Source organism: Artemia franciscana, chromosome 6, assembly GCF_032884065.1.
Source record: "Artemia franciscana chromosome 6, ASM3288406v1, whole genome shotgun sequence".
Taxonomy (NCBI): domain Eukaryota; kingdom Metazoa; phylum Arthropoda; class Branchiopoda; order Anostraca; family Artemiidae; genus Artemia; species Artemia franciscana.
The window spans coordinates 32,225,646-32,247,376 of record NC_088868.1 but is presented as its reverse complement, the minus strand read 5'-3'; the positions used below and the strand labels follow the sequence as shown (position 1 = coordinate 32,247,376).

Genomic DNA, 21,731 nt, shown 5'->3' with positions numbered 1-21,731 from the left:
TTTTTTTGTGGAAAATCTATTTACTCTTACTTCGACACGTTTCTGTTGTAAGCAGTATATTTAACGATTAAGATCCTTAGTAATGATTAAATAAAGTAAAAAAACAAGTTTTTCTAACTGCAAGTAAGAAGCGACATTAAAACTTATGACTAACTTTGGGGGAACTCTTGTAACTTTGGAAAAAAGTGTGCGTGGGAGGGAGCCTAGGTGCCCTCCAATTTTTTATCACTTAAAAAGAGCACTATATCTGTTAATTTTCGTTAGAATTAGCCCTCTCGCGACATTCTAGGACCACTGGGTCGATACGATCACCCCAGGGAAAAAAAACAAGCAAAAAAACAAATAAACACGAATCCACGATTTGTCTTCTGGCAAAAAAAAAACAAAATTCATCATTTTTGTCGATAGGAGCTTGAAACTTATACAATAGGGTTCTCTAATATGCTGAATCTGATGATGTGGTTTTCGTTAAGATTCTATTACTTTTAAGGGAAGATTTGTCCTATTTTCTAAAATAAGGCAAATTTTCTAAGGCTCGTAACTTTTGATGGGTAAGACTAAACTTGATGAAATTTATATATTTAAAATCAGATTAAAATGCGATTCTTTTGATATAACTATTGGTATCAAAATTCCATTTTTTTAGAGTTTCGGTTGCTATTGAGCCGGGTCGCTCCTTACTACAATTCGTTACCACGAACTGTTTGATACTTAAAAGAAATAACATTGTATGCTAAAATTTGCTGATTTCTGGCCGGTGAAAGAGACAATTGAGAGCCTTATAAACTAGTCCAGGGCTTCTAGAACTTTTGTAATTCCCGACCCCATTTATGATTACGAGTTTCTTAGCGACCCCAACAAATATAAAAGAAAAATAAATCAATATTTTTTGATGATATATTTATTAGGTAAAAATTTACATATGCATATGAAAATATATAAATTTAAAATTCGTTTTGAAACATATAAAAATCTAAAATTAAAATTTCCACAAAATGTTGTATAAATGTTTTTATTATAGTTTCAAAAACAAAAGTGGATACTGACCGTCTTAATTCTCTCGAATATATCTAAGTAGTTGCGTGGTAAATATTAAATTAAAGTTTACGTTACAAATTTAATGAGATGGATGTGCCTATTTTTTATTGCATAACAAATCAAATCTTGGTGTAATGTTTGAAACTGCTGGACGTAAGACCTCTTCAACATTTTTTATCGCTGGCCGATATTGGGATTTAATGTGTGTTAAAGCTGAGAAAGTAACTTAACATAAATATGTGGTGTTGAATGGCAGAAGTACATTTAACGCCATATCAGCGATTGTAGGAAATTCAGTTCTAGTTCCGATCCAGAATTCAGTCAAGGGCTTTTCTTTTGGAATTGTAGTTTTTAGTTTGAGTCACACGAAAGGTCAGCAAATTCCTCATGAGCTTTAAATGGCAGATGATCAATCTCATTAAAGTCAATCCAAAACGGCTTTTGAATCCAAACTATTTTTTTGCAAATCAATATTTAATATAAAATATGTCCGGAACGGTGTTTCTAGCGCTTTTAAGTGATCTACAATAGTTTTTGCAATAAAAGTTTTATGATGAATTTTCTCAATTACAAAATTGTCGACACTGGAAAACATTTCGAACGAATTTTTTTCGACCCTACTTTTCCAAATGCGATCTTTTTAATAAAAATTTCAATTTTGTTGTTTGAAGTAAATATATCGCAATTTTTCCCTTGAAGAGACAAGTTAAGATCGTTTAACTTCGCCAAAATATCACACAAATTACACAGCTTCGACAGCCACAAGTCATTTGAAAAAAAGCAGCAAATTCACATTTTCGTTCAGTTAAAAATATTTCGGTCTCGTCCTTTAATAACAATAATCTTTTTAAACTTTGACCTCTTGACAACCATCTTACTTCTGCATTTAATAACAAAGTTGTGTAGTTGGAATCTGTATCCCTACAGAGATTTGAAAATAAGCGACTGTTAAGGGCATGGCTCTTAATCAAATTTATGACCTTAACAGCATCCTGAAGCACATCGTTCAATTCTGGTGCTATCAATCAATTAAGAAGCGCCCATAGGATTTTTATATGCCGGGACTGTAAGGTCCCGTCGGTCGAGAAAGGGTTAAAATGACTAATTCGGAATAACATGCACAAAGTTCACAATCATACAATGGCTAAATGAAAATAACACGAAATGTTTATATAGTTTCTTCGAAATAAGACTTAGAAATTTTGTTGATAATATTTATGAGGATTATTTCGGTTTTAAGAGATTGAGAAAAATAAATTGACATATTTTTTTTTAATTTCTATAACATCTTCTGATTCATAGTAAATTTATACAAGATATCATAATGATCGGAATAGAAATGCTGGTATAAACAGTCTTTCTGAACCAGAAGATTTTAAGATATATTTATCTACGATGATTGTTATTTTTCTTTATAACAATAATTTTACAAGTTAAAAAAACATTTTTTGTTAAATTGTATTTTTATCACTCGCGACCCCAAAATTTTGCTACGCGACCCCAAATGGGGTCGCGACCCATAGTTTAAGAAGCCCTGAACTAGTCTATTACTTTCTGCAGGGTTTTCTGCTGTTGCGTCGATGTTTCATCATGTTTGGCTGTGTCAGTATGGTGCTTTCGGTAAACCGGTGGTTTTTCAGAATTCTACAAGTTCAGGGAAATGCTACACGTCAGTATCAATATTGTAGACATATGCTACAGAGACTGAGAAGCAAAAGTTTTTCTTCCTTTTAAGTTTCATTGTCGCTGTTTATTTCCATCAGTTTTTTTAAAATTAATTTTTGCTTATTCTTAGATTTTACAAATATTAACAATAGACCTTACACAAGGATTTTTGTTTCGAGGTGACGAAACTAAAGCAGTCGCATAGGTATTTGTTGAAATAGAGCATTATACATACATATATTTTACTTCATATTCCTCTTACGCTTCCTCTTGACAAATCTGGAATTTTTCTAAACAACAAGTCCAAGGGGTACATTATACTCGGTATATCTTAGAATTTAAAATTAATAATAGCGTTGTTTATAAAATACTGTTCTCTATGAAATATTTAGATATTTTAGAAAACTGAAGGACATTATCGATCCGTAAATGCGTAGTTAATATAATTTACCAAAAAAATGTAATAATAAATATGTGACTACTGTTAAAATTTTTCTGCTTTTTATTACCAAAGCTTCGGAGCTTTGACATCATATAGAAAGTATACTTTGGTTATTTTTGCTTTGTGGACATCCGTATCTTAGGAGACCTAAAACGATTCGATCAAAAGGATGTGAAAAACGAAAAAAAAGTCAGCAAAAAGTCAAAATTTGATAATTGCAAGCTACAGCTTAGGACCTTAATACACAAGCTGAAAAGAGAAGCCAAATAAGATACAGAGCTTTCTTATCTTTGCCCTATCGAATCAATTCAAATTTCCCCCCTACTGTAACAAGGGTGTGTTGAGCAAGCATGTTCAAAAGGTATCAGGTCTTTTCACGAAATTCCTATCAATTTCATTTCGATAAGCTTTTATTATTAAGATTAATTGAAATACCATTTTTCGATTCAGGTTCAACTGAAGCTTTTTTGATAGTCAATAACCCTATTTTCCATAAAAAAGAATGCCCTTATTAAAATAGGTCTCATAAAATTGGGTTCAAAAGTTCATCTTGCCCAGACATTACCCTTCATGTTGGTCCTAGGTTAGATCCCTATTCCCCTTTGAAAGAAATTCCCCTTTTGAACAGCTATTCCCCTTTTGAAAGAAATCGGAAAATAAATACTTCAATTTTTGCGCTTTCTTAGATTTCATCCTTTGGTGGTTTAAGCAGTTCTCTCGTGCTAATCACGCTAAGTTGGAAGCAAGTACTAATCCTTCCAGAAGGGACTGTGGGAACATAATTTACAGGACATCTCTCTATTTTCTGTGCAAAAAATCTCTTCTTAGATCCTTACTATGTCTATTTTTGGCTTTAATGGGCTCATAATTGACACCTACTTACAACTTATTGCACCACCAGCCCACCTGCAGCCATCATAGCTGTGTAAAGTTCTGAATCATCTCAATGTATTCCAATCCTCCCTCTTAATTTTCTTTAAATCCTTCCCCATCCGGGGACGACCTGAAGTTTCATTGGCCCTAGAGGGTTGGCCAAAAAGCACAATCAATGGTAATCTATCATCCTTCATCCGCAAAACGGGTCTTAGCCATCTCAACCCTTCTTTCATTATACTCCTAGAAACCAGTATGTAACCATTTGTTTTGCCCAGCTTACTGTTTGAAATACGGTCGGTGGTAAAGATGTCCAAATCAATCCGTAGACAAATTCCTCTGGTAATTATAGCAAATGTTCCTCCGTGTTTCAGAACCCCCTTTGACCACTGTCAAAAAGGGGCTTTTCCTCCTCAACGCCCTGCTCTTTACGCTAAAGTTTGACTCTTTCTCTCAACTCTTCTTTTTAAAACAGTAACAAACTTTAGCGTAAAGAGCGGGGCGTTGACGAGGAAGCAGCCCCTTTCATATACGGAGTAATTTCTGTTCGTTTTAAGTTTTAATGTCGCTCCTTACTTTCCGTTACAAAAACTTGTTTTTCTTATTTAATTTCTGGACGTTTTTGAATTAATGCTTGTTTGATCCTGGCTCTCCACACATAAATAATTAAAACGAAATTTGCATATTAATTAATTGCAATTAATCGGAAGATTTTGAGAAAAAAGAAGCGAAAAAGGAGGCCAAGTTGCCCTCCAAGTTTTTGATGACTTAAAAAAGCAACTAGAACTTTAAATTTTTTACAAACGTTTTCATTGGTAAAAAATATACGTAACCTACGAATTAACTTAGGTAACGAACTTCTATATTCGTACGTTTTTATTGCGTATATGAGGGGGTTCAACCGTCGTCGATACCTCACTCTTTACACTAAAGCTTAGATTGTATCCCAATTCCTTAAGAATGACCTCTGAATCACAAAGGCCGCAGAATAAATAGTTGAAATTACTAAAAATACTTTGGCGTAAAGAGTGAGGTATAACGAGGAGGTAAACCCCTCATATGCATAATAATTTTTGTTCGTTTTAAGTTTTAATGCTGCTCATTACTTTCAGTAGAAAAAACTTTTCACATTTATTTTTTCATTGTTTTTTCAAGTAAAGCTAGAAAACCCTGCGCCCCCTTCATTGAAATTCTCTTCCCCTATGAGAAGTCTCTCCATGGAAATATCCTCCCAAGTACCCCCCTCTAATTTCCCCCCTAAACCAAAAACTCCCCCTGAAAACGTCTGTACACTTCCCAGTAACCATTACTATATGTAAACACAGGTCAAAGTTTTCAACTTGCAGCCCCTCCCACGGGGACTGCGGGGGAGACATAGTTATTAGGTTTTTTTTACTATGGTGAATAAAATGGCTATCTCAGAATTTTGATCTGGTGACTTTGGGGAAAAATGAGCGTGGGAGGGTGCTTAGGTACCCTCCAATTTTTTTGTCACTTAAAAAGGGCGCTAGAACTCCTAATTTCCGTTAGAATGAGCCCTCTCATAAGATTCTAGGACCACTCAGTCAATACGATCAGCCCTGGGAAAAAAACTAAAAAACAAAGAAATAAACACGCATCCGTGATCTGTCTTCTGGCAAAAAATGCGAAATTCCACATTTTTGTAGATAGGAGCTTGAAACTTCTACAATAAGGTTCTCTGATACGCTGAATCCGATGGTGTGATTTTTGTTAAGATTGTATGACTTCTAGGGGATGTTTACCCCTATTTTCTAAAATGAGGCAAATTTTCTCAGGCTCATAACTTTTGATAGGTGTAACTGATCTTGATGAAACTTGTTTATTTAAAATCAGCATTAAAATGCAATTCTTTTGATGTAACTATTGATATCAAAATTCCTTTTTTTAGAGTTTCGGTTACTATTGAGCCGGGTCACTCCTAACTACAGTTGGTTACCACGAACTGTTTGATACTTGTCTCCTGCTCCTAATCTTGTTTTGTTTCGTCGATTTTGTAGTTGCAGTAAAGCGGTAGTTTTTAAGAATTCTAAAATTTTAGGGAAACATTATAGACAGTTTATTTGTACCAATATTACGGAAATGTGTTGTATAGACAGTGAAGCAATAATTTTTGTTCGTTTTAATTCTTATTTTCGCTCTTTACTTCCATTAAAACAACTGTGTGATTTAAAATGAAATTTTACTCGTTTTTTGGTTTTGAAAATATAAACAATAAACACTTTGCAAATATTTATATTTTGAGGCGACGAAACTAAAACAGTATTATAAGTTTCTGTTAAAATAGAGCACTATGCATGCATAGTATGTTTTACACTGTAAAACATATGCAATGTCTTAGGCAGTGGCGTAATTTCGTGAAAATCCTGGGTAGGAGGCCAAATCTGGAGCCAATTTTTTCAAATCAAGTAAAAATGACATTAAAAAAGAAAAAATAAAACACTTGGTATCATTAAGGTACTATTTAGCACTATAAAGTACTATAAAGGTACATATGTACTAAAAATTGATCTGTTTCTGTTGATGCTTGAATTGTGCAGGTTTTTCTAAGTTTTCACAAGATTTCACAATCGTAGGTTTCACAAGTGGGTTGGGGGGGGGATGGAGGGCAAACCGAGGTCTGAGGGGGCCGTTGCTGCCCCCTGTCCCATAACAAAGTACGCACCTGTTCATAGGTTTCCCTTACGAAGTCTGGTATTTTGTCAGACAAAGAGTCCAGGGGTACATTATGCTTGGTTTCTTTTAGAATTTGAAGGTAAGAATACCATTGCTTACGAAATACCGTCCTCTATGAAAAAATGTAGTGATTTTAAAAAATTGAAAAACATTAATCGAATCTTAAATACATGGTTAAAATGACTTTTAAAATATTTCATTACTGTTGCAATTTTTCCGTTCGATTATTACAAAAAATTTGGAGCTTCTCCAAAGAAAGTGTACTTTTGTTATATTTGCTTCGCCAGGTTCCCCATCTTAGGAGACCTTAAATGAATTGACCAAAAAGGTGTCAAAAATGAAAAACTGACCCGAGCAAAAACGTCAAGATTCATTTGTTTTTTTTAAATTCTTATAAAAATTTAGTTTCTAAACATTTTACTTTTACAATGATGGAGAATCTAGTTATCAATCTTAAATTAGATTAAATTAGCAATTTTTTCCCACTAGGCAGTTTTTCTTCAAAACGTGTTTTTAAACTTTTGGTTACTATGGGCCTTTATTTGCTTTTTACTATATTGCAGCTATCACTGCATCCATTATTTATAATTTCTGAAGGGATAGAACCAAATCTATCGGGATCAGACCTCAAAGCTCATTTTCTCAACACGCCAGGTGGCTTAGTTTGCAGAGCCATACCCCTTACCCCTCCCCCCCATACTGGAACTCAGGATTTTGCTACACTAGGATTTAAGCCTGTGTTTTAGATGATACATAATTGCAAGCTAAATGGGTCGTCCACTTAGATAGGATGGCTGTTTTCCTAAAATAATACATTCGTGCCCTGTGTGCAACTTGGTGGTGCACATCGCAAAATATAGATTAACATCACCCACGGAAGTTTCATAATAATACCCTTAGCCTTTTCGAACACCAAAAACGAACACGCACTCCTTTCCCTATAATAAAATCTATGTGTTAACAGTGCCCATTTTTCATAATTTTCAGCCCTTGCCCCAAAAGGGCTAGAAATTATCTTATCCCTGGAGGTATATTTACTAATACTTCCGACTATTTTAGATTGAAATGGCTATTTGAAAATTAACTGGATATCCTTAGGGGGTAATTGAATGGGTTTGTGGATAAAAAAAAGCGTTAAAGGGGGCCCTTCACCCACTTTCAACTCTTAAAGAAGCAGTTGAAAGGTCAATCTACAATCGAGTGACCTATCTCCGAAGTTTTTACTATCGTTGTCATTGGCTGCACCAAAGATGTATTTATTATTTTGATTTAAAACTAGCTAGTAGTACCTAATTTTTGTTACTACTTTAATAAAAATGCATATTACGAATTTGAAATGTATTATAAAATCTAGTATTTGAACTATATTATGAATTTGAACTATAATCAAACGCAGTTTGCTGTTGGTAGCTCGTAATGGTGATTTAGTTTATATTAGAAAAACAAATACTCAGATTATCTCTAGTGGAAATTTTGATATCTTAATGTCAATTGTTTATTGCATAACCAGCAGTATAAATAGAAATTGTTTGAAAGATCAACTCCAAACTTTAAAGTGTCGGCAAGCAGAATTCATCAAAATGAGAAGCTTTTTTGCACTATTAGTGAGTTCTTTTTTATTGATCTTTTTTTGAAAGTATCTAACCAATAATAATGTAAAAAAATTTATAAGTAAAAGTAATAAAAACAAGCCTCCTGAGGGCAAGGATGATAATCCTACACTATAGTCTTTAGGAAAAGACAACAAAGTCCTTATGGACACCTTTGGGCGAAGGAGGAGAGACAGAAATGGTGAGAAAATAGTGGTGGAGGGGGAGATAGGCAAAATGGACGTAAAATATTCAAATCAACAATAAAAATAAGTACGTTTTATTATTTTATACTCCAAACTACCCTTGAAAGTTTTGAGATATGATAATGAATAATTATTATTTTATTTCAACGGGTTAAATTGAATTAAGGAGATAATTCAAATTTCTTATCCTCCATAACACGAACTGTACACGTTGCATGTGCTTGCGCAGTGAAATTCTCAATGGCAGTGTATATGGGCGTTCCGCAAAATTACAATCCAGTATTCTTTCAGTGTAAGTTCTGGAGTAAATTTGGGACCAGGAACATCAATTGGTGTGACGGGCAGGGCGTGAAGTATTACCCACTAGTTTTATTCATTCCTCAGCTCCCTAAAGTAAAAAAAACTTTTTTGGTATTTTAATTGAAAATATCTCCGTTTTTGTGTTTTCACTGTAAAAATATAAAAAACAAAATCCCCTCTATTTATTTTTGAGATTATTCTCCCTAAGTTTTCCTCAGTTGATGCCCCTGTTTGGGAGCTCAACACTGTCTTACTAGTTGTCTCGCTATTGTGCGAGAAATTAAATATAAAAAAAAAACTAATTTTTTTAGCTGAAAGTAAGGAGCGACATTAAAACTTAAAACGAACAGAAATTACTCCGTATATGAAATGGGTTGTCCCCTCCGCAATCCCTCTCTCTTTACGCTAAAGCTTTTAATTGTTTTAAAAAATAGAAATGTGGCAAAAAGTTAAACTTTAGCGTAAAGAGCGAGGGATTGCGGAGGGGACAACCCATTTCATATACGGAGTAATTTCTGTTCGTTTTACGTTTTAATGTCGCTCCTTACTTTCAGCTAAAAAAATTAGTTTTTTTTATTTAATTTCTGAACGTTTTTGAAATAATGCATGTTTGGTTTTGGCTCTCCGCACATAAATTATTAAAATGAAATTTGTATATTAATTTTTTTTTTGGCTAAATGGCTTTCTCTTAGTTTTGATCAGACGATTTTGAGAAATAAGGGGTGAGGAAGGAGGCCTAGTTGCCCTGTAATTTTTCGGTTACTTAAAAAGGCAACTAGAACTTCTAATTTTAACGAACGTTTTTATTAGTAAAAAATATACGTAACTTAAGAATTAACTTACGTAACAAACTTTCATAACCTTATATTTTTATTATGTATACGAGGGGGTTTGTACCCTCGTTAATACCTCCTTCTTTACACTAAATCGTAAGTTTTGTCCCAATTCTTTAAGAATGACCCCTGAATCAGAAAGGCCGTAGAATAAATAGTTGAAATTACTAAAAATACCTTAGCATAAAGAGCAAGGTATTTATCTCCTCCTAAATAGCTCGCTCTTTATGCTAAAGTATTTTTAGAACCCCTCATATGCGTAATAATCTCTGTTCGTTTTAAGTTTCAATGCTACTTCTTCCTTTCATTTGAAAAAACGTTTTCATGTTTATTTTTCAGTGTTTTCTTATAGTAATGCTAGAGAATCCTGCGCCCTTTTCATTGAATTTTTCTTCCCCCATGACAGATTCCTCCAAGGAAAGATCCTCCAACATAGCCCCCTCTCCTCAGCCCCACCCCCAAACAAAATAAAATCCCCCTGAAAACGTCTGTACACTTCCCAATAACCATTACTATATGTAAACACTGGTCAAAGTTTGTAACTTGCAGCCCCTCCCCCAGGGATTGTGGGGGAGTAAGTCATCCCCAAAGACATAGTTATTATGGTTTTCGACTATGCTGAACAAAATGGCTATCTCAAAATTTTGATCCGTTGACTTTGGTAAAAAATGAGCGTGGGAGGGGGCCTAGATGCCCTCCAATTTTTTTGGTCACTTAAAAAGGGCACTAGAACTTTTCATTTCCGTTAGAATGAGCCCTCCCACGAAATTCTAGGACGACTGGGTCGATACGATCACCCCTGGGAAAAAAAAACAAAAAAACAAAAAAAACAAATAAACACGCATCCGTGATTTGTCTTCTGGCAAAAAATGCGAAATTCCACATTTTTGTAGATAGGAGCTTGAAACTTCTACAATAAAGTTCTCTGATACGCTGAATCTGATGGTGTGATTTTCGTTAACATTGTATGACTTTTAGGGGGTGTTTTCCCCTATTTTCTAAAATAACGCAAATTTTCTCAGGCTCTTAACTTTTGATGTGTAAGACTAAACTTGATGAAACTTATATATTTAAAATCAGCATTAAAATCTGATTTTTTTGATGTAGCTATTGTTATCAAAATTCCACTTTTTAGAGTTTTGGTTACTATTGAGCCGGGTCGCTCCTTACTACAGTTCGTTACCACGAACTGTTTGATAAATAAATCAACACGTTTTAAGACTGATTGTATTCTCAGTGGTTGACTATGATATGAAAATTTTGTTTGGCATTTTTTTTGGATATTAAATAAAAAAAAAAATTTTAACTGAAAGTAAGGAGCAACATTAAAACTTAAAACGAATAGAAATTATTTCGTATATGAAAGGGGCTGCTTCCTCATCAACGCCCTGTTCTTTGCGCTAAAGTTTGACTCTTTCTCTCAACTCTTTTCTTTTAAAACAGTAAAACTCAACTGAATTTCAAATAATTTGAATTAAAACAGTAAACAGGCATTGTTTGAGTAAGAAGTTTAGGCTATTTCATATTTATGTTTTCATTGTTTTTTTAAATAATGCTAGAAAATCCTGCGCCCCTCCATTGAAAGTCTCTTCCCCCATGAGAAGTTCCTCCATGGAAAGATCCTCCCACGTAACCCCCTACCTCAACTCTCCCCCCGAACCAAAAAAAAACCCGAAAACGTCTTTACACTTCCCAGTAACCATTACTATATGTAAACACAGGTCAAGGTTTGTAACTTGCAACCCCTCCCACGGGGAGTGCAGGGGAGTAAGTCGTCCCCAAATAAATAGTTATAAGGTTTTTTGACTATGGTCAATAAAATGGCTATCTCAGAATTTTGATCCGGTGACTTTGGGGAAAAATGAGCGTGGGAGGAGGCCTAGGTGCACTCCAATTTTCTGGTCACTTAAAAAGGGCACTATAACTTATAATTTCCATTAGAATGAGCCCTTTCGCGACATTCTAGGACCACTGAGTCGATACGATCACCCCTGGAAAAAAAACAACAAAAAAAACAAATAAACACGCATCCGTGATTTGTCTTCTGGCAAAAAATGCGAAATTCTACATTTTTGTAGATAGAAATTGAAACTTCTACAATAAGGTTCTCTGATACGCTGAATCTGATAGTGTGATTCTCCTTAAGATCGTATGACTTTTAGGGGATATTTCCCCCTATTTTCTAAAATGAGGCAAATTTTCTCAGGCTAGTTACTTTTGACGGGTAAGATTAATCTTGATGAAACTTGTATGTTTAAAATCAGCATTAAAATGCGATTCTTTTGATGTAGCTATTGGTATCAAAATTCCATTTTTTAGAGTTTTGGTTACTATTGTGCCGGGTCGCTCCTTACTACAGTTCGTTACTACGAACTGTTTGATTTGGGTTGAAAAAGCCTTCAAAATATCCGCAAGCTCCTTTGTTATAGCGTACACAGTACGACTATCTCCCCGCCTGGCGGCTACTTCAGCCTGATCAGCCATAGTTTCGAGGAACACCCTCTTATCATTCCTAATCCGTGTTTTGACTTGTTTACTGAGACGCTTATACTGCGCTTTTAAATCATCAAGATATTCTTTAGTGCATGTCGTGTTATGCTCATGTCTATCTACGAGAATTTTGACTTCTGCCCTTTGATCAATGATATCCCAGGTATTTTCAGATATCCACTGCTCTTTCTTCTTCCTGTTATATCCCACAACTTCTTGTGCCGCTTCTTTCAGGGACTCGACGATCTTTTCCCATTGATTATCAATTGACAACTCGTCTCTTAGCATGGAAAACTTATTCGACAAAGTAGATGTATACTTTTGTAATACATACGGGTCCTGCAGTTTTCTCACATTAAATCTTTTTACTGACCGCTGGGGCTTTATGACAGTTTTTAGTTTCAGCTTAAACTTAGCAACAACAAGTTGATGGTCGGAATAGCAGTCGGCAATTCCGACCGGACCTCGAAAGGTCCTAACATCTTCTAAACAACATCGCCTGTGTTTGGCAATTAAAATATGGTCTATTTCATTTCTTGTTACACCATCAGGCGGGTTCCAAGTATATTTGTGTATTTGTTTATGAAAGAACCATAATGCGCCAACGATAAGTACATGAGTCGCACAGAAGTCAATTAAACTTACGCCATTATCATTGATTTTCCCCAGTCCATGCTTACCAAGGATAGCTGGGGCATAGGAGGCATCATTTCCAACTTTAGCGTTAAAGTCCCCACACAAAGTCACAATATCGTGCCGATGCGCTTTAGCAACAACATTTGACAACACGCGACAACACCTGTGATAAATTGTACGCTATTACGTTTCTACCTGGTCAGTCGGTGCTACCAAGCTCATTAAACACCTTTTCAGGTTAATGTTTGTGCTTCATTTAAGCTACCTCTAAGATGACAACGGGTTGCCATCCCTTTCGTTCATGAATGTATCCCGTAAGCATCCAAAAATTTGTCTTTTTTGATAAAATGTGTCGATCTTGAAATCTCAAAAACTAGAAATTAGTTTTGTAGCCAGTTGTATTATTGGCCGAAAGATGCTCGTAAACAATATCTTGTCAATAGTAGCCATCTGGTCACATACTAAGAAACCCTCGTCTTCGAAGGTCATAAAAGCGGTGGTAATAAATAATAACGCTTGTCGAATCTGTGAAGGTTTGAGTTGGTCAAAATCGAAGTGGAGAAATTGAAAAACAATTTTCAGATCTAAAAAACAGAAAATGTGGTTTACAAAGTTATTATAGTCTTTGGTAGTAAAAATTTTGCAGAGTCCAGAGGGAACGAACATTTTTCGAGCAGATATAAAGATATCACAATAAACCGAGATTCATCTCGAAAAAGCAATAGGAAAAAGAGGCCCATCGTTACCTAGCAGGCCTTTTGCTACCTAAACCAAAATTAATGAACTAATATTTTTCTTTATGGAATGGGTACTTGAATTTTTCTAAATCCATATTTTATAGTCGTCAAGAAAATACAAGTTTCTATTCCATAAACAGATAGTGAAAACATAAATAAGTTCTATATAATAGGATTCTGACTTTCAGCTACTGTATGTGCAATTTAGTTATACATTTTTCTTCTTTTCAGTTGCTTGTTGCCTTCGTGTCAGCAGCAGTTGAGACTCCGACATATGAAGTCATACAAACGGGCGAGGTATGTCCTTTATTATATACCTACTTAGATGCGTTTTTATTTATATATAGTGCTATTAAGATATGTTCCCTATTATACTATTAGATGTTCCTGAGATATTGTAGAGATGCTCTTTCGCAGATTAATTTTAAATACATTCGAAGTCAAATCAGGGCTTGTAAGGGAAACAAATAAAGTGTACCAGAAACAAAATATTTACGCCCCTCTCTCAATTCTAAATACCTAACGCTAAATCTAAAACTTCTTTAACCCAAAAGTCTGAAACTTAGAGTCTTTCCAAAGATCAAAAACTGCCCCAAAAAATGAGATTTCAGTTTTGTCAATCTTCAGTCTAACGTACAAAATATGTTAAGGGTTTCAATATAGTTTAGCTAAACCAAATTTTGCTTGAGGTACAGTAGTTGTTTGCAATTCTGTTTTTATAAACACGTTTAAAACATATTGAGGATTAAGCATGAGTTTCATGCATATGTTGTCGATTATTTTTAATAATCTTTGTTGTTTAGGATTACGAAGTAAGACGCTACGATCCAAAGAAATGGGTTGCCACATCTCTGGATGCTTTTGGCTTTGAAGAAATTAGAGGTGACCTATTCAACACCCTTTTCAGTTATATTGATGGCGGCAATGAAGAAGGTTAGTGCTTTATTTTTCTCTTCTTCTTTTTCTCTTCTTTTTTCTCTTATTTTTCCTTTTCTATTTTTCTCCTCTATTCCAAATTGTACACCCACAAATTCAACACCCTTTTCAGTTATATTGATGGCGGCAATGAAGAAGGTTAGTGCTTTATTTTTCTCTTTTCTCTTCTTTTTTCTCTTATTTTTCCTTTTCTATTTTTCTATTCCAAATTGTAGGATTCGCAGAATTTATTGCCTTTGTGACTCTTGAAAAGGGTTCACAATTTTAAACATACACATATTAAACAATTAATCAATTAAGCCAATATAATTCAAAAACATTTACTGACAAAATTGAAAGAACAAACAAACGAAAGATAAAAAAGAAAAGGAAGAAGTGACTGAAGAAAAAAGATTTCATTCAGATAAGTCCACATCAAAATCAGGTGAAGAGGATTCCGAAGACCTCGCGACAGGGATATATATATATATATATATATATATATATATATATATATATATATATATATATATATATATATATATATATATATATACATATATATATATATATATATATATATATATATATATATATATATATATATATATATATATATATATATAATTTACTGGTGAATGTCAGAAATTTCCTTTCTCTGCTTTAATTCAATTAGCTTTGCTAGTCCGCTTTTTCCGTCTTACGCAACCTATGATAGTAAAAGTTTAAGCTTGGTTAGATTATTCTAGGTTAAATTAGATTAGGTTAAATTTGGTTATAAATATCAGAATTGGTTTGAAACCTCAGCTAATCCAACCAAACTTAATCTAACCTAATCTGTCATCATCAAGCCTCGTGTTAAACTGAAAAAGTTGACTGGCAGAGCTGATTAAATCCAAGGAGAAAAAAAAGGAATCTCAGTCATTCACCAATATATACAGGTTAATATTATCCAATAGTTAATCAAAGTTAAGAGTTTCAGAGCTCTATTGACCAATGAATACAGATTGGAAATAAAATAAGAGTGTGTCATCAGCAAAAGCAGCGAGAAAATCTTTATTAGAAGTAGTATTGGAATACGAAAGAGCATCAGGATGACACAGCTGTAGAAGCACTGGTGTTTTTGACTTCCGAACTCAGATCATTAACATAAATCGGAAATGAAACGGGGTGAAGAACAGATCTCTGAGGGACACAATAATCTATTTCAGAATGGCTCCAGAAAATCGGATCAATTGAAATAAGCCTACCAGAAAGATATGATTCAAACCCAGAGAAAGCATTTGATTTTTCACCAATATGCGATACTTTCCAAAGAAGAATCCAATGGGTCAAAGAATATAAACTTTAAGAACATCCAAAAATAAAGCTACGGGGATAAGATCAGAATCTGTTGCCAAATGAACGAATTTAAAGAGAGCTGCACAAGTATGCTCTGTCGTGTGATTCGTTTGGAATCTAAACTGGAAATCATGCCGAAATTCTTTTACATCGAGAAAACTAAGAAGCCAGGCTAGCGTAGCTGTCTCAAAAATTTTGTTGAAAACAGATCACAGAGAAATTGGCCTCTAATCATCAGGATCACTCCAAGAATCTCCTTTATACAGAACTATAATCCTAGCTCGCTTGAGAGATTGAGGGAAAATTCCTCTCTCGGAAGACAGATTTACAAGCTTAGCCAATCATGACCAAATAGATGGCAGAATGGCAGGGATAACCCTTGTAGGAATTCTGACTTGCCCGAATTCGCAACGAGAAGTTGCACGGTTTATAGAAGAAGCAGTCGTCTTCCCTATATTAGGAAAATAAAAGGTAAGCTCTAGCTGAACATTTTCTTCACCTTGGGCAGTTTTAACATCGATTATTAGCATTGATGGAACTGAAGACAGAGGGGGAGTAGGCCCAAGAACCGAGTTAATTATATGTCTTGTCTTCCTAACATCCTTTCAACACTCAGATAATTTCTTTTGATAATCCTGAGACTTGACCTTTCGACAGAGACCTTCCTATAGGCATTGGAACTGTTGATGATGAGCTGCAGATGATGAAGCCTTGTAAAACTTCCACAAATAATTTTTCCTTTTCCAGATTTTTTGGAGATCTGGGGTCTTCCATGGATTCAGAGGTGCTGTCCATTTCGAAGCATGTGGCGATGGATTCTGATGGCAAACTTTTAGGATACCTTCTTTCGCTAAATCTTAAAAGAAATCAAAAGAGTGATTAAAATCCCATTCAGAAACCAAACTTTCCCATGGCTGATTAGTCAGACAAGAATTAAGTAGGCTCAGCCCAATATCACCAAAACGGAAAGATGGGAGATTATGGTGATTCTATTTGCTGCGCTTGATCAGCACTCTTATATCAAGCAATAGCGGGAAAATGATCAGAGTCAGGAGATTTTTAACCATTTTTTTTTTGCCAACTTGAAAAAAAATTGGTATAACCTGCAGTATCCACAACGAAATGTATTTTAGTATACATATCCTTCTGTGCAGCAGTTTCCAAAGATTCTCGCCGCTGCACTCTCATTGCGTGAAACATAAAAAAATTTTTATGTATAGATAACATTTTTTACTCGCGAAACAAAAAAGGAAGCAAAATGGAATTTGATTTTACAAAAAAAACATTCTTTAGACTCGAAATCATAAGACAGCGAAATGTGTATTGTTCAAAACTGCACCCAAGATAAAGCTAAATTAAAATAACAAATCCCCACACGGCAGCAGGAGAATTAAGTCAAGTCACACGGCAAAAATTTTGGCACTCAATTAACCATGCTATCAAATACAAATATCACTTTTCATCTAAAAACTTTAAACAAATCGAAATACAAACATTTTAACAGACCAAAACCTAATACTGTTCTTCTAAAGTTTGTTTTTGGTTACAGTACACTGTAACCCATCCGCCATCCAGATTGAGGTCTGACATTAAAACAAACACAATTTTTTCGTAAATTTCAAAATTTATAAAAGCGCATGCTATTTTGACAATGGATGTGTTATTTTGGATTCTGCCCCTTCCCCTTAAAACTTTTTTTTAATATCCACTTCTTGGTAAAGTATAGTGTATTTTATTTTCTGTATAGCTTGCCCTTTTCAACTACATCTTTAAAGCTATGCATCCCCCCCCGCTGTATTTACTACCTTAAAAAATTCAAGCAACAAAGAGATGTAACTTGAATAGACCAAAAATTAGACAAAAATACCCAAAGATGGAATAAAATAAAGGATTAGGCATAATATCCTGAAATTCCTTGAGTAAAAATGAGATCAAAGCTTTCCCGTAATCCTGTATACGTAACCCTTCCTAACGTGCTCATAAGAGACCTGCTTCATATAACTTTGCACCATAGTATTCTAGACCAGAACCTTAAGTTTGCAAATTTTAGAACTACTTTCCTCCATTACACCCAAATTTGGAAAACCTTGGTCTTTTTTTTATTTTTACTGTCTTGGAAGAGTAGCCTTTTAATATCTATTATATTTTAAAATTTCAATTATGTTTTTGGTGTAGGCATGCAAAAATGATTTACAACCCTAGTTAAACTAACAAATTTGGTGTCCAGATAAATGCAAAGTACCAAATCTTTGTTCAAAAATGAATTGACCAAATCGCGGAAATTCTTTTGGTCTTAGAATTATTGCATTTTCATTTTTTGAAGGCAGTTTGGCTATTTTTATAACTTCAAACGAATTTTATTTCTTTGCTTTCAAAAAAGTGCTTGAAAACTAAACATCAAACTTTGGTAAAGCATTCATTGATTTCACTCTGACTTAATTTTTAGGCATTGTAATTCCAATGACAGCCCCAGTCACGACCCTTGTACTACCCGGAGAAGGACCAAATTGCAAACAAACCTTTACATGTGCATTTTATATACCAGATGATTTACAGGCCAATCCGCCTATTCCAACAAACCCTGCTGTATTTATTGAAGAACGGCCAGAATTTGAACTTTATTCAAGGTAGGCGACACTCTTACAAAGTTGATGGTGTTATAATGTTATGGTGTTATGGTGTACACCATAACACCATATGGTGTTATGGTGCACACATAACACCATATGGTGTACACCCGTCATTCTCTAAAAGCACAGTAGTAGGGACATTGCCTATATCTTGGTATCTAAAGTTAAAGCAAGAACAATACATTTCTTGGGAAAATTAACTATTTAGCTCCTAAGGGACTATATCTATAAACTGTTTATGGAAAACATTTAGAAAAGTCCTAAGGGTCCGTATCCAAAGATAGTATTTACAGACGTATATATACCTGTAGGATGTAGGGAAGATTGGCTGACATAAAGACTAAAATAAAGTTTCCAATCTATCTCTACGAAAAGCTAACAAACTCTTATATCTTATTTACCACAATGAAGTCAAGCTATTCAGCTTCATATTGTTATAAAATCATTGAATTGAATCTTTTAACTAAATAAATCTTGACATACCGTAACTAAATCTTAAAAAAAAAATCATATTTCAAAATTAAACCTGTGAATTCTTCCTTTTTACTGTCACGGGAAATCAAAAATGTAATCGCCCTCAAGTTTTGGGCATGGTCGTATCTTGCTTTTAATTGAAGGCACTTCATCTCATGATTTGGAAGTCTTTGACCACCACTGTATACGAAAAATCCTGAGGATTCGACGCTCCGGCAGAGTCTCCACCACTGCTGCAAAATTGAATCTGTCGCCACGATTGTCAAACAGAAAATACTGCGTTGGCTTGGCATGTTCTTAGAATACCCAATGACCGCATCATAAAGCAAGCGCTTCTAGTTGCCCTGTTGCCAGATTGGTGCGTGCGACTTGGCGGTCAATTGAAGAATTGGTGGGCAACTGCCAAAAACGACCTCGACCCCATTGGCGGATTTCGAAAGTTTGGCAGAAAGTGGGATAGTTGCTGGCTCTGGTTTGCTGACGAGTTGGCAAAAGATCGGGACAAATGTGAGTCAATCATACGTAGTCTAGATGCCGGGTGAGGCGTCCTTGTCTGGTCCCGCTACAAGTACGCGTGAGTACAAGTAAGTATCTTGCTTTATAAAGGGTAAGTGTCTGTAACACTCAGCCAATCGGCAATCGGAAAAAATTACGTAATTATGCCAAATTAATAATTGAAGCGATTATTTCTTTAGAATACCTGAACAATCTACTATTATTAAAACTAATATTAAAGAAACTACACTTAAATGTTAAACAAAACTCAAAACGAACAGAAATCAAAATAAACATTTGTATCAAACTAAGAGATTATAACTGATACAAATAAATCTTAAAATAAGCATAAATAATTTGAATATTCACTTCAAACTTCATTCAAACAAAAATTATTAAAAAAGAAGTTTGGTTACTGCCCCCTTCCCATTCCCTAACCGTAAAAGCTCTATGGCCAGTGCGTCATTTGCGTTTTACTTAGAACTATATGTATTTCTATACATATACTATATATATACATACATATTTATACATACATTATACATATTTATATACATACTTAGAACTATATGTATATGTATCAACAGTGTGCTTTAGTTTTTCAAAACATCACCGGAAAATAGAAAATACATCACCATGATAATTAAAATGACTGAAAAGAACTAATGAAAATAAATTGACTATATTTGATATAATTCTCTTAATTCCTGGAAATAGCAGTTGCTCAATATTTTATTTCACTGTAGTTTTTTTTTATTTTCCAATGCTATTAATATTAAACTAACGTTTATGATACATTTCTGTTTTCAGTAAAGTAGAAATGGCTTAATACGCTTTAGGATTTACGGTTTGGGAAGGGGGTAGCAGCCCAACTCCGGTATGTAGGAATTTTGTTCGTTATGAATTAATTTGAAAATTGAATCTAATTTTTACTTGTTTTAAAATTAATTTATACAAGTACATGTTATTTCTATCCCTGATATGATTAATTGTTTGAATTTCTGGAAGTAGTTCGGGAGGAGGGAAATTTATGGTTAACAGGGTGATATAGCGCTACTAAAAATTATTTCTGTTCTACTTTTTTAATTTTTGTTCTACCTTGGAGGGGGTCTACTATGATGGAAGGGTATCTTGAAAAATGGCTGGACAATTGTTTGATAATCATAATTTGTTGCAGAATAATTCAAATCCAAAGACAATCCAAAGTTGTAGATTTTTGATTTGTAGTTTTTGCAATTCGTACATAAACATACTTCTTCGTTTTGGATTTTGAGGATGTTCTTACCACTGAGATGACAGGGGGGGGGGTCAAAATACAAAAAAAAATAAAATAAGAGAATACCTAAAACAAGAGAATGAAACAGGATAATAAAGCAAGAGAATACCGTCAAACGGTCGCTGATTCATATAATAATGTAAAATAAAGCTTTGAAAACTTCCTAAGAGTCGGGGAAACAGTGCTTGGCGATACATGCCCCAATGACACACACTAACATGCAAAATGACTAGAATTCAGATTTTTTTTTTTCAAGATCATTCAAATTTAAATTTCCTGATTAAAGTATTTTTGTTGACAGCCAATTATTTGTCTCTTCTTTACATTTTTTATTTATTACTCTTTTATTATTACTTCCAGGCGATTCTCCGGCTATGCATATGAAGCTGATTACATATCAGAAGGTTATGCTCTTTATCAGTCACTAGAAAGAGACAACGTCACTGATGCCCAGTATGCTCCGTGGTACATAGTTGGCTATAACTCCCCCTTTGACTTTGTTGATAGAAGGAATGAAGTTTGGTTTTCCCGAGTAGCAGCTACTAAGAAAAATTAGCCTTGGTTGCTTAATTACATCTTTCTGAATTTACATGATCGCTCTCTTCAATTTTTAATGATTAAATGGTATTAAAGTTGAAACTAACATGACGATTTTATATAAACTGCTGACTAGCGATTTAGAGTACTCGCAAATTTATTACCGCTCTAGTAATGTATATCACAATGAATCATCGAGGTGTCTACCTTAAGGATTGACCCCAAAATCTCTCGAAGTTCAATTAGAAGCCAAAGATCGTCTTTTACTAGATATTTTTCTTATAACAAAAATACAATTCTTTTGATGTCCATCAATTTTCTGAAAAACTCACAAAGAACTTCACGACAACCAGTTCTTAAAAGACGTTTGGTATTTTCTTGGATAGGGATATTCCATCAATTATTACAAGAAAAATAGAGGTCCCACATAAGGACATTTTTATGGCCCAAAAAAGAATATAAGAAAGGAAAAATTTAAGGAAATAGTTTTCTTTACCAAGAACGAAAAATTTTTGACACTCCATAGCGCAAAATTACTATAAGATTATCGTGAAACCTAA

At 34.3% G+C, this 21,731-nt stretch overlaps 1 protein-coding gene and 1 long non-coding RNA gene across 2 annotated transcripts in view; one reads left to right on the top strand and one right to left on the bottom strand.

Moving 5' to 3' along the window:
• Positions 1-21,731, bottom strand: part of LOC136027861 (uncharacterized) — a 31,116-nt gene that overhangs the window by 2,251 nt on the left and 7,134 nt on the right. The gene's annotated exons all lie outside the window — the stretch shown is intronic.
• On the top strand, positions 8,188-21,277 carry LOC136028323 (heme-binding protein 2-like). The gene is made up of 5 exons (XM_065706094.1): positions 8,188-8,316; positions 13,735-13,800; positions 14,307-14,436; positions 18,206-18,386; positions 20,995-21,277. The coding sequence occupies exons 1-5, from the start codon at positions 8,197-8,199 to the stop codon at positions 21,188-21,190; spliced, it is 693 nt and encodes a 230-aa protein (XP_065562166.1). The 5' UTR covers positions 8,188-8,196; the 3' UTR covers positions 21,191-21,277.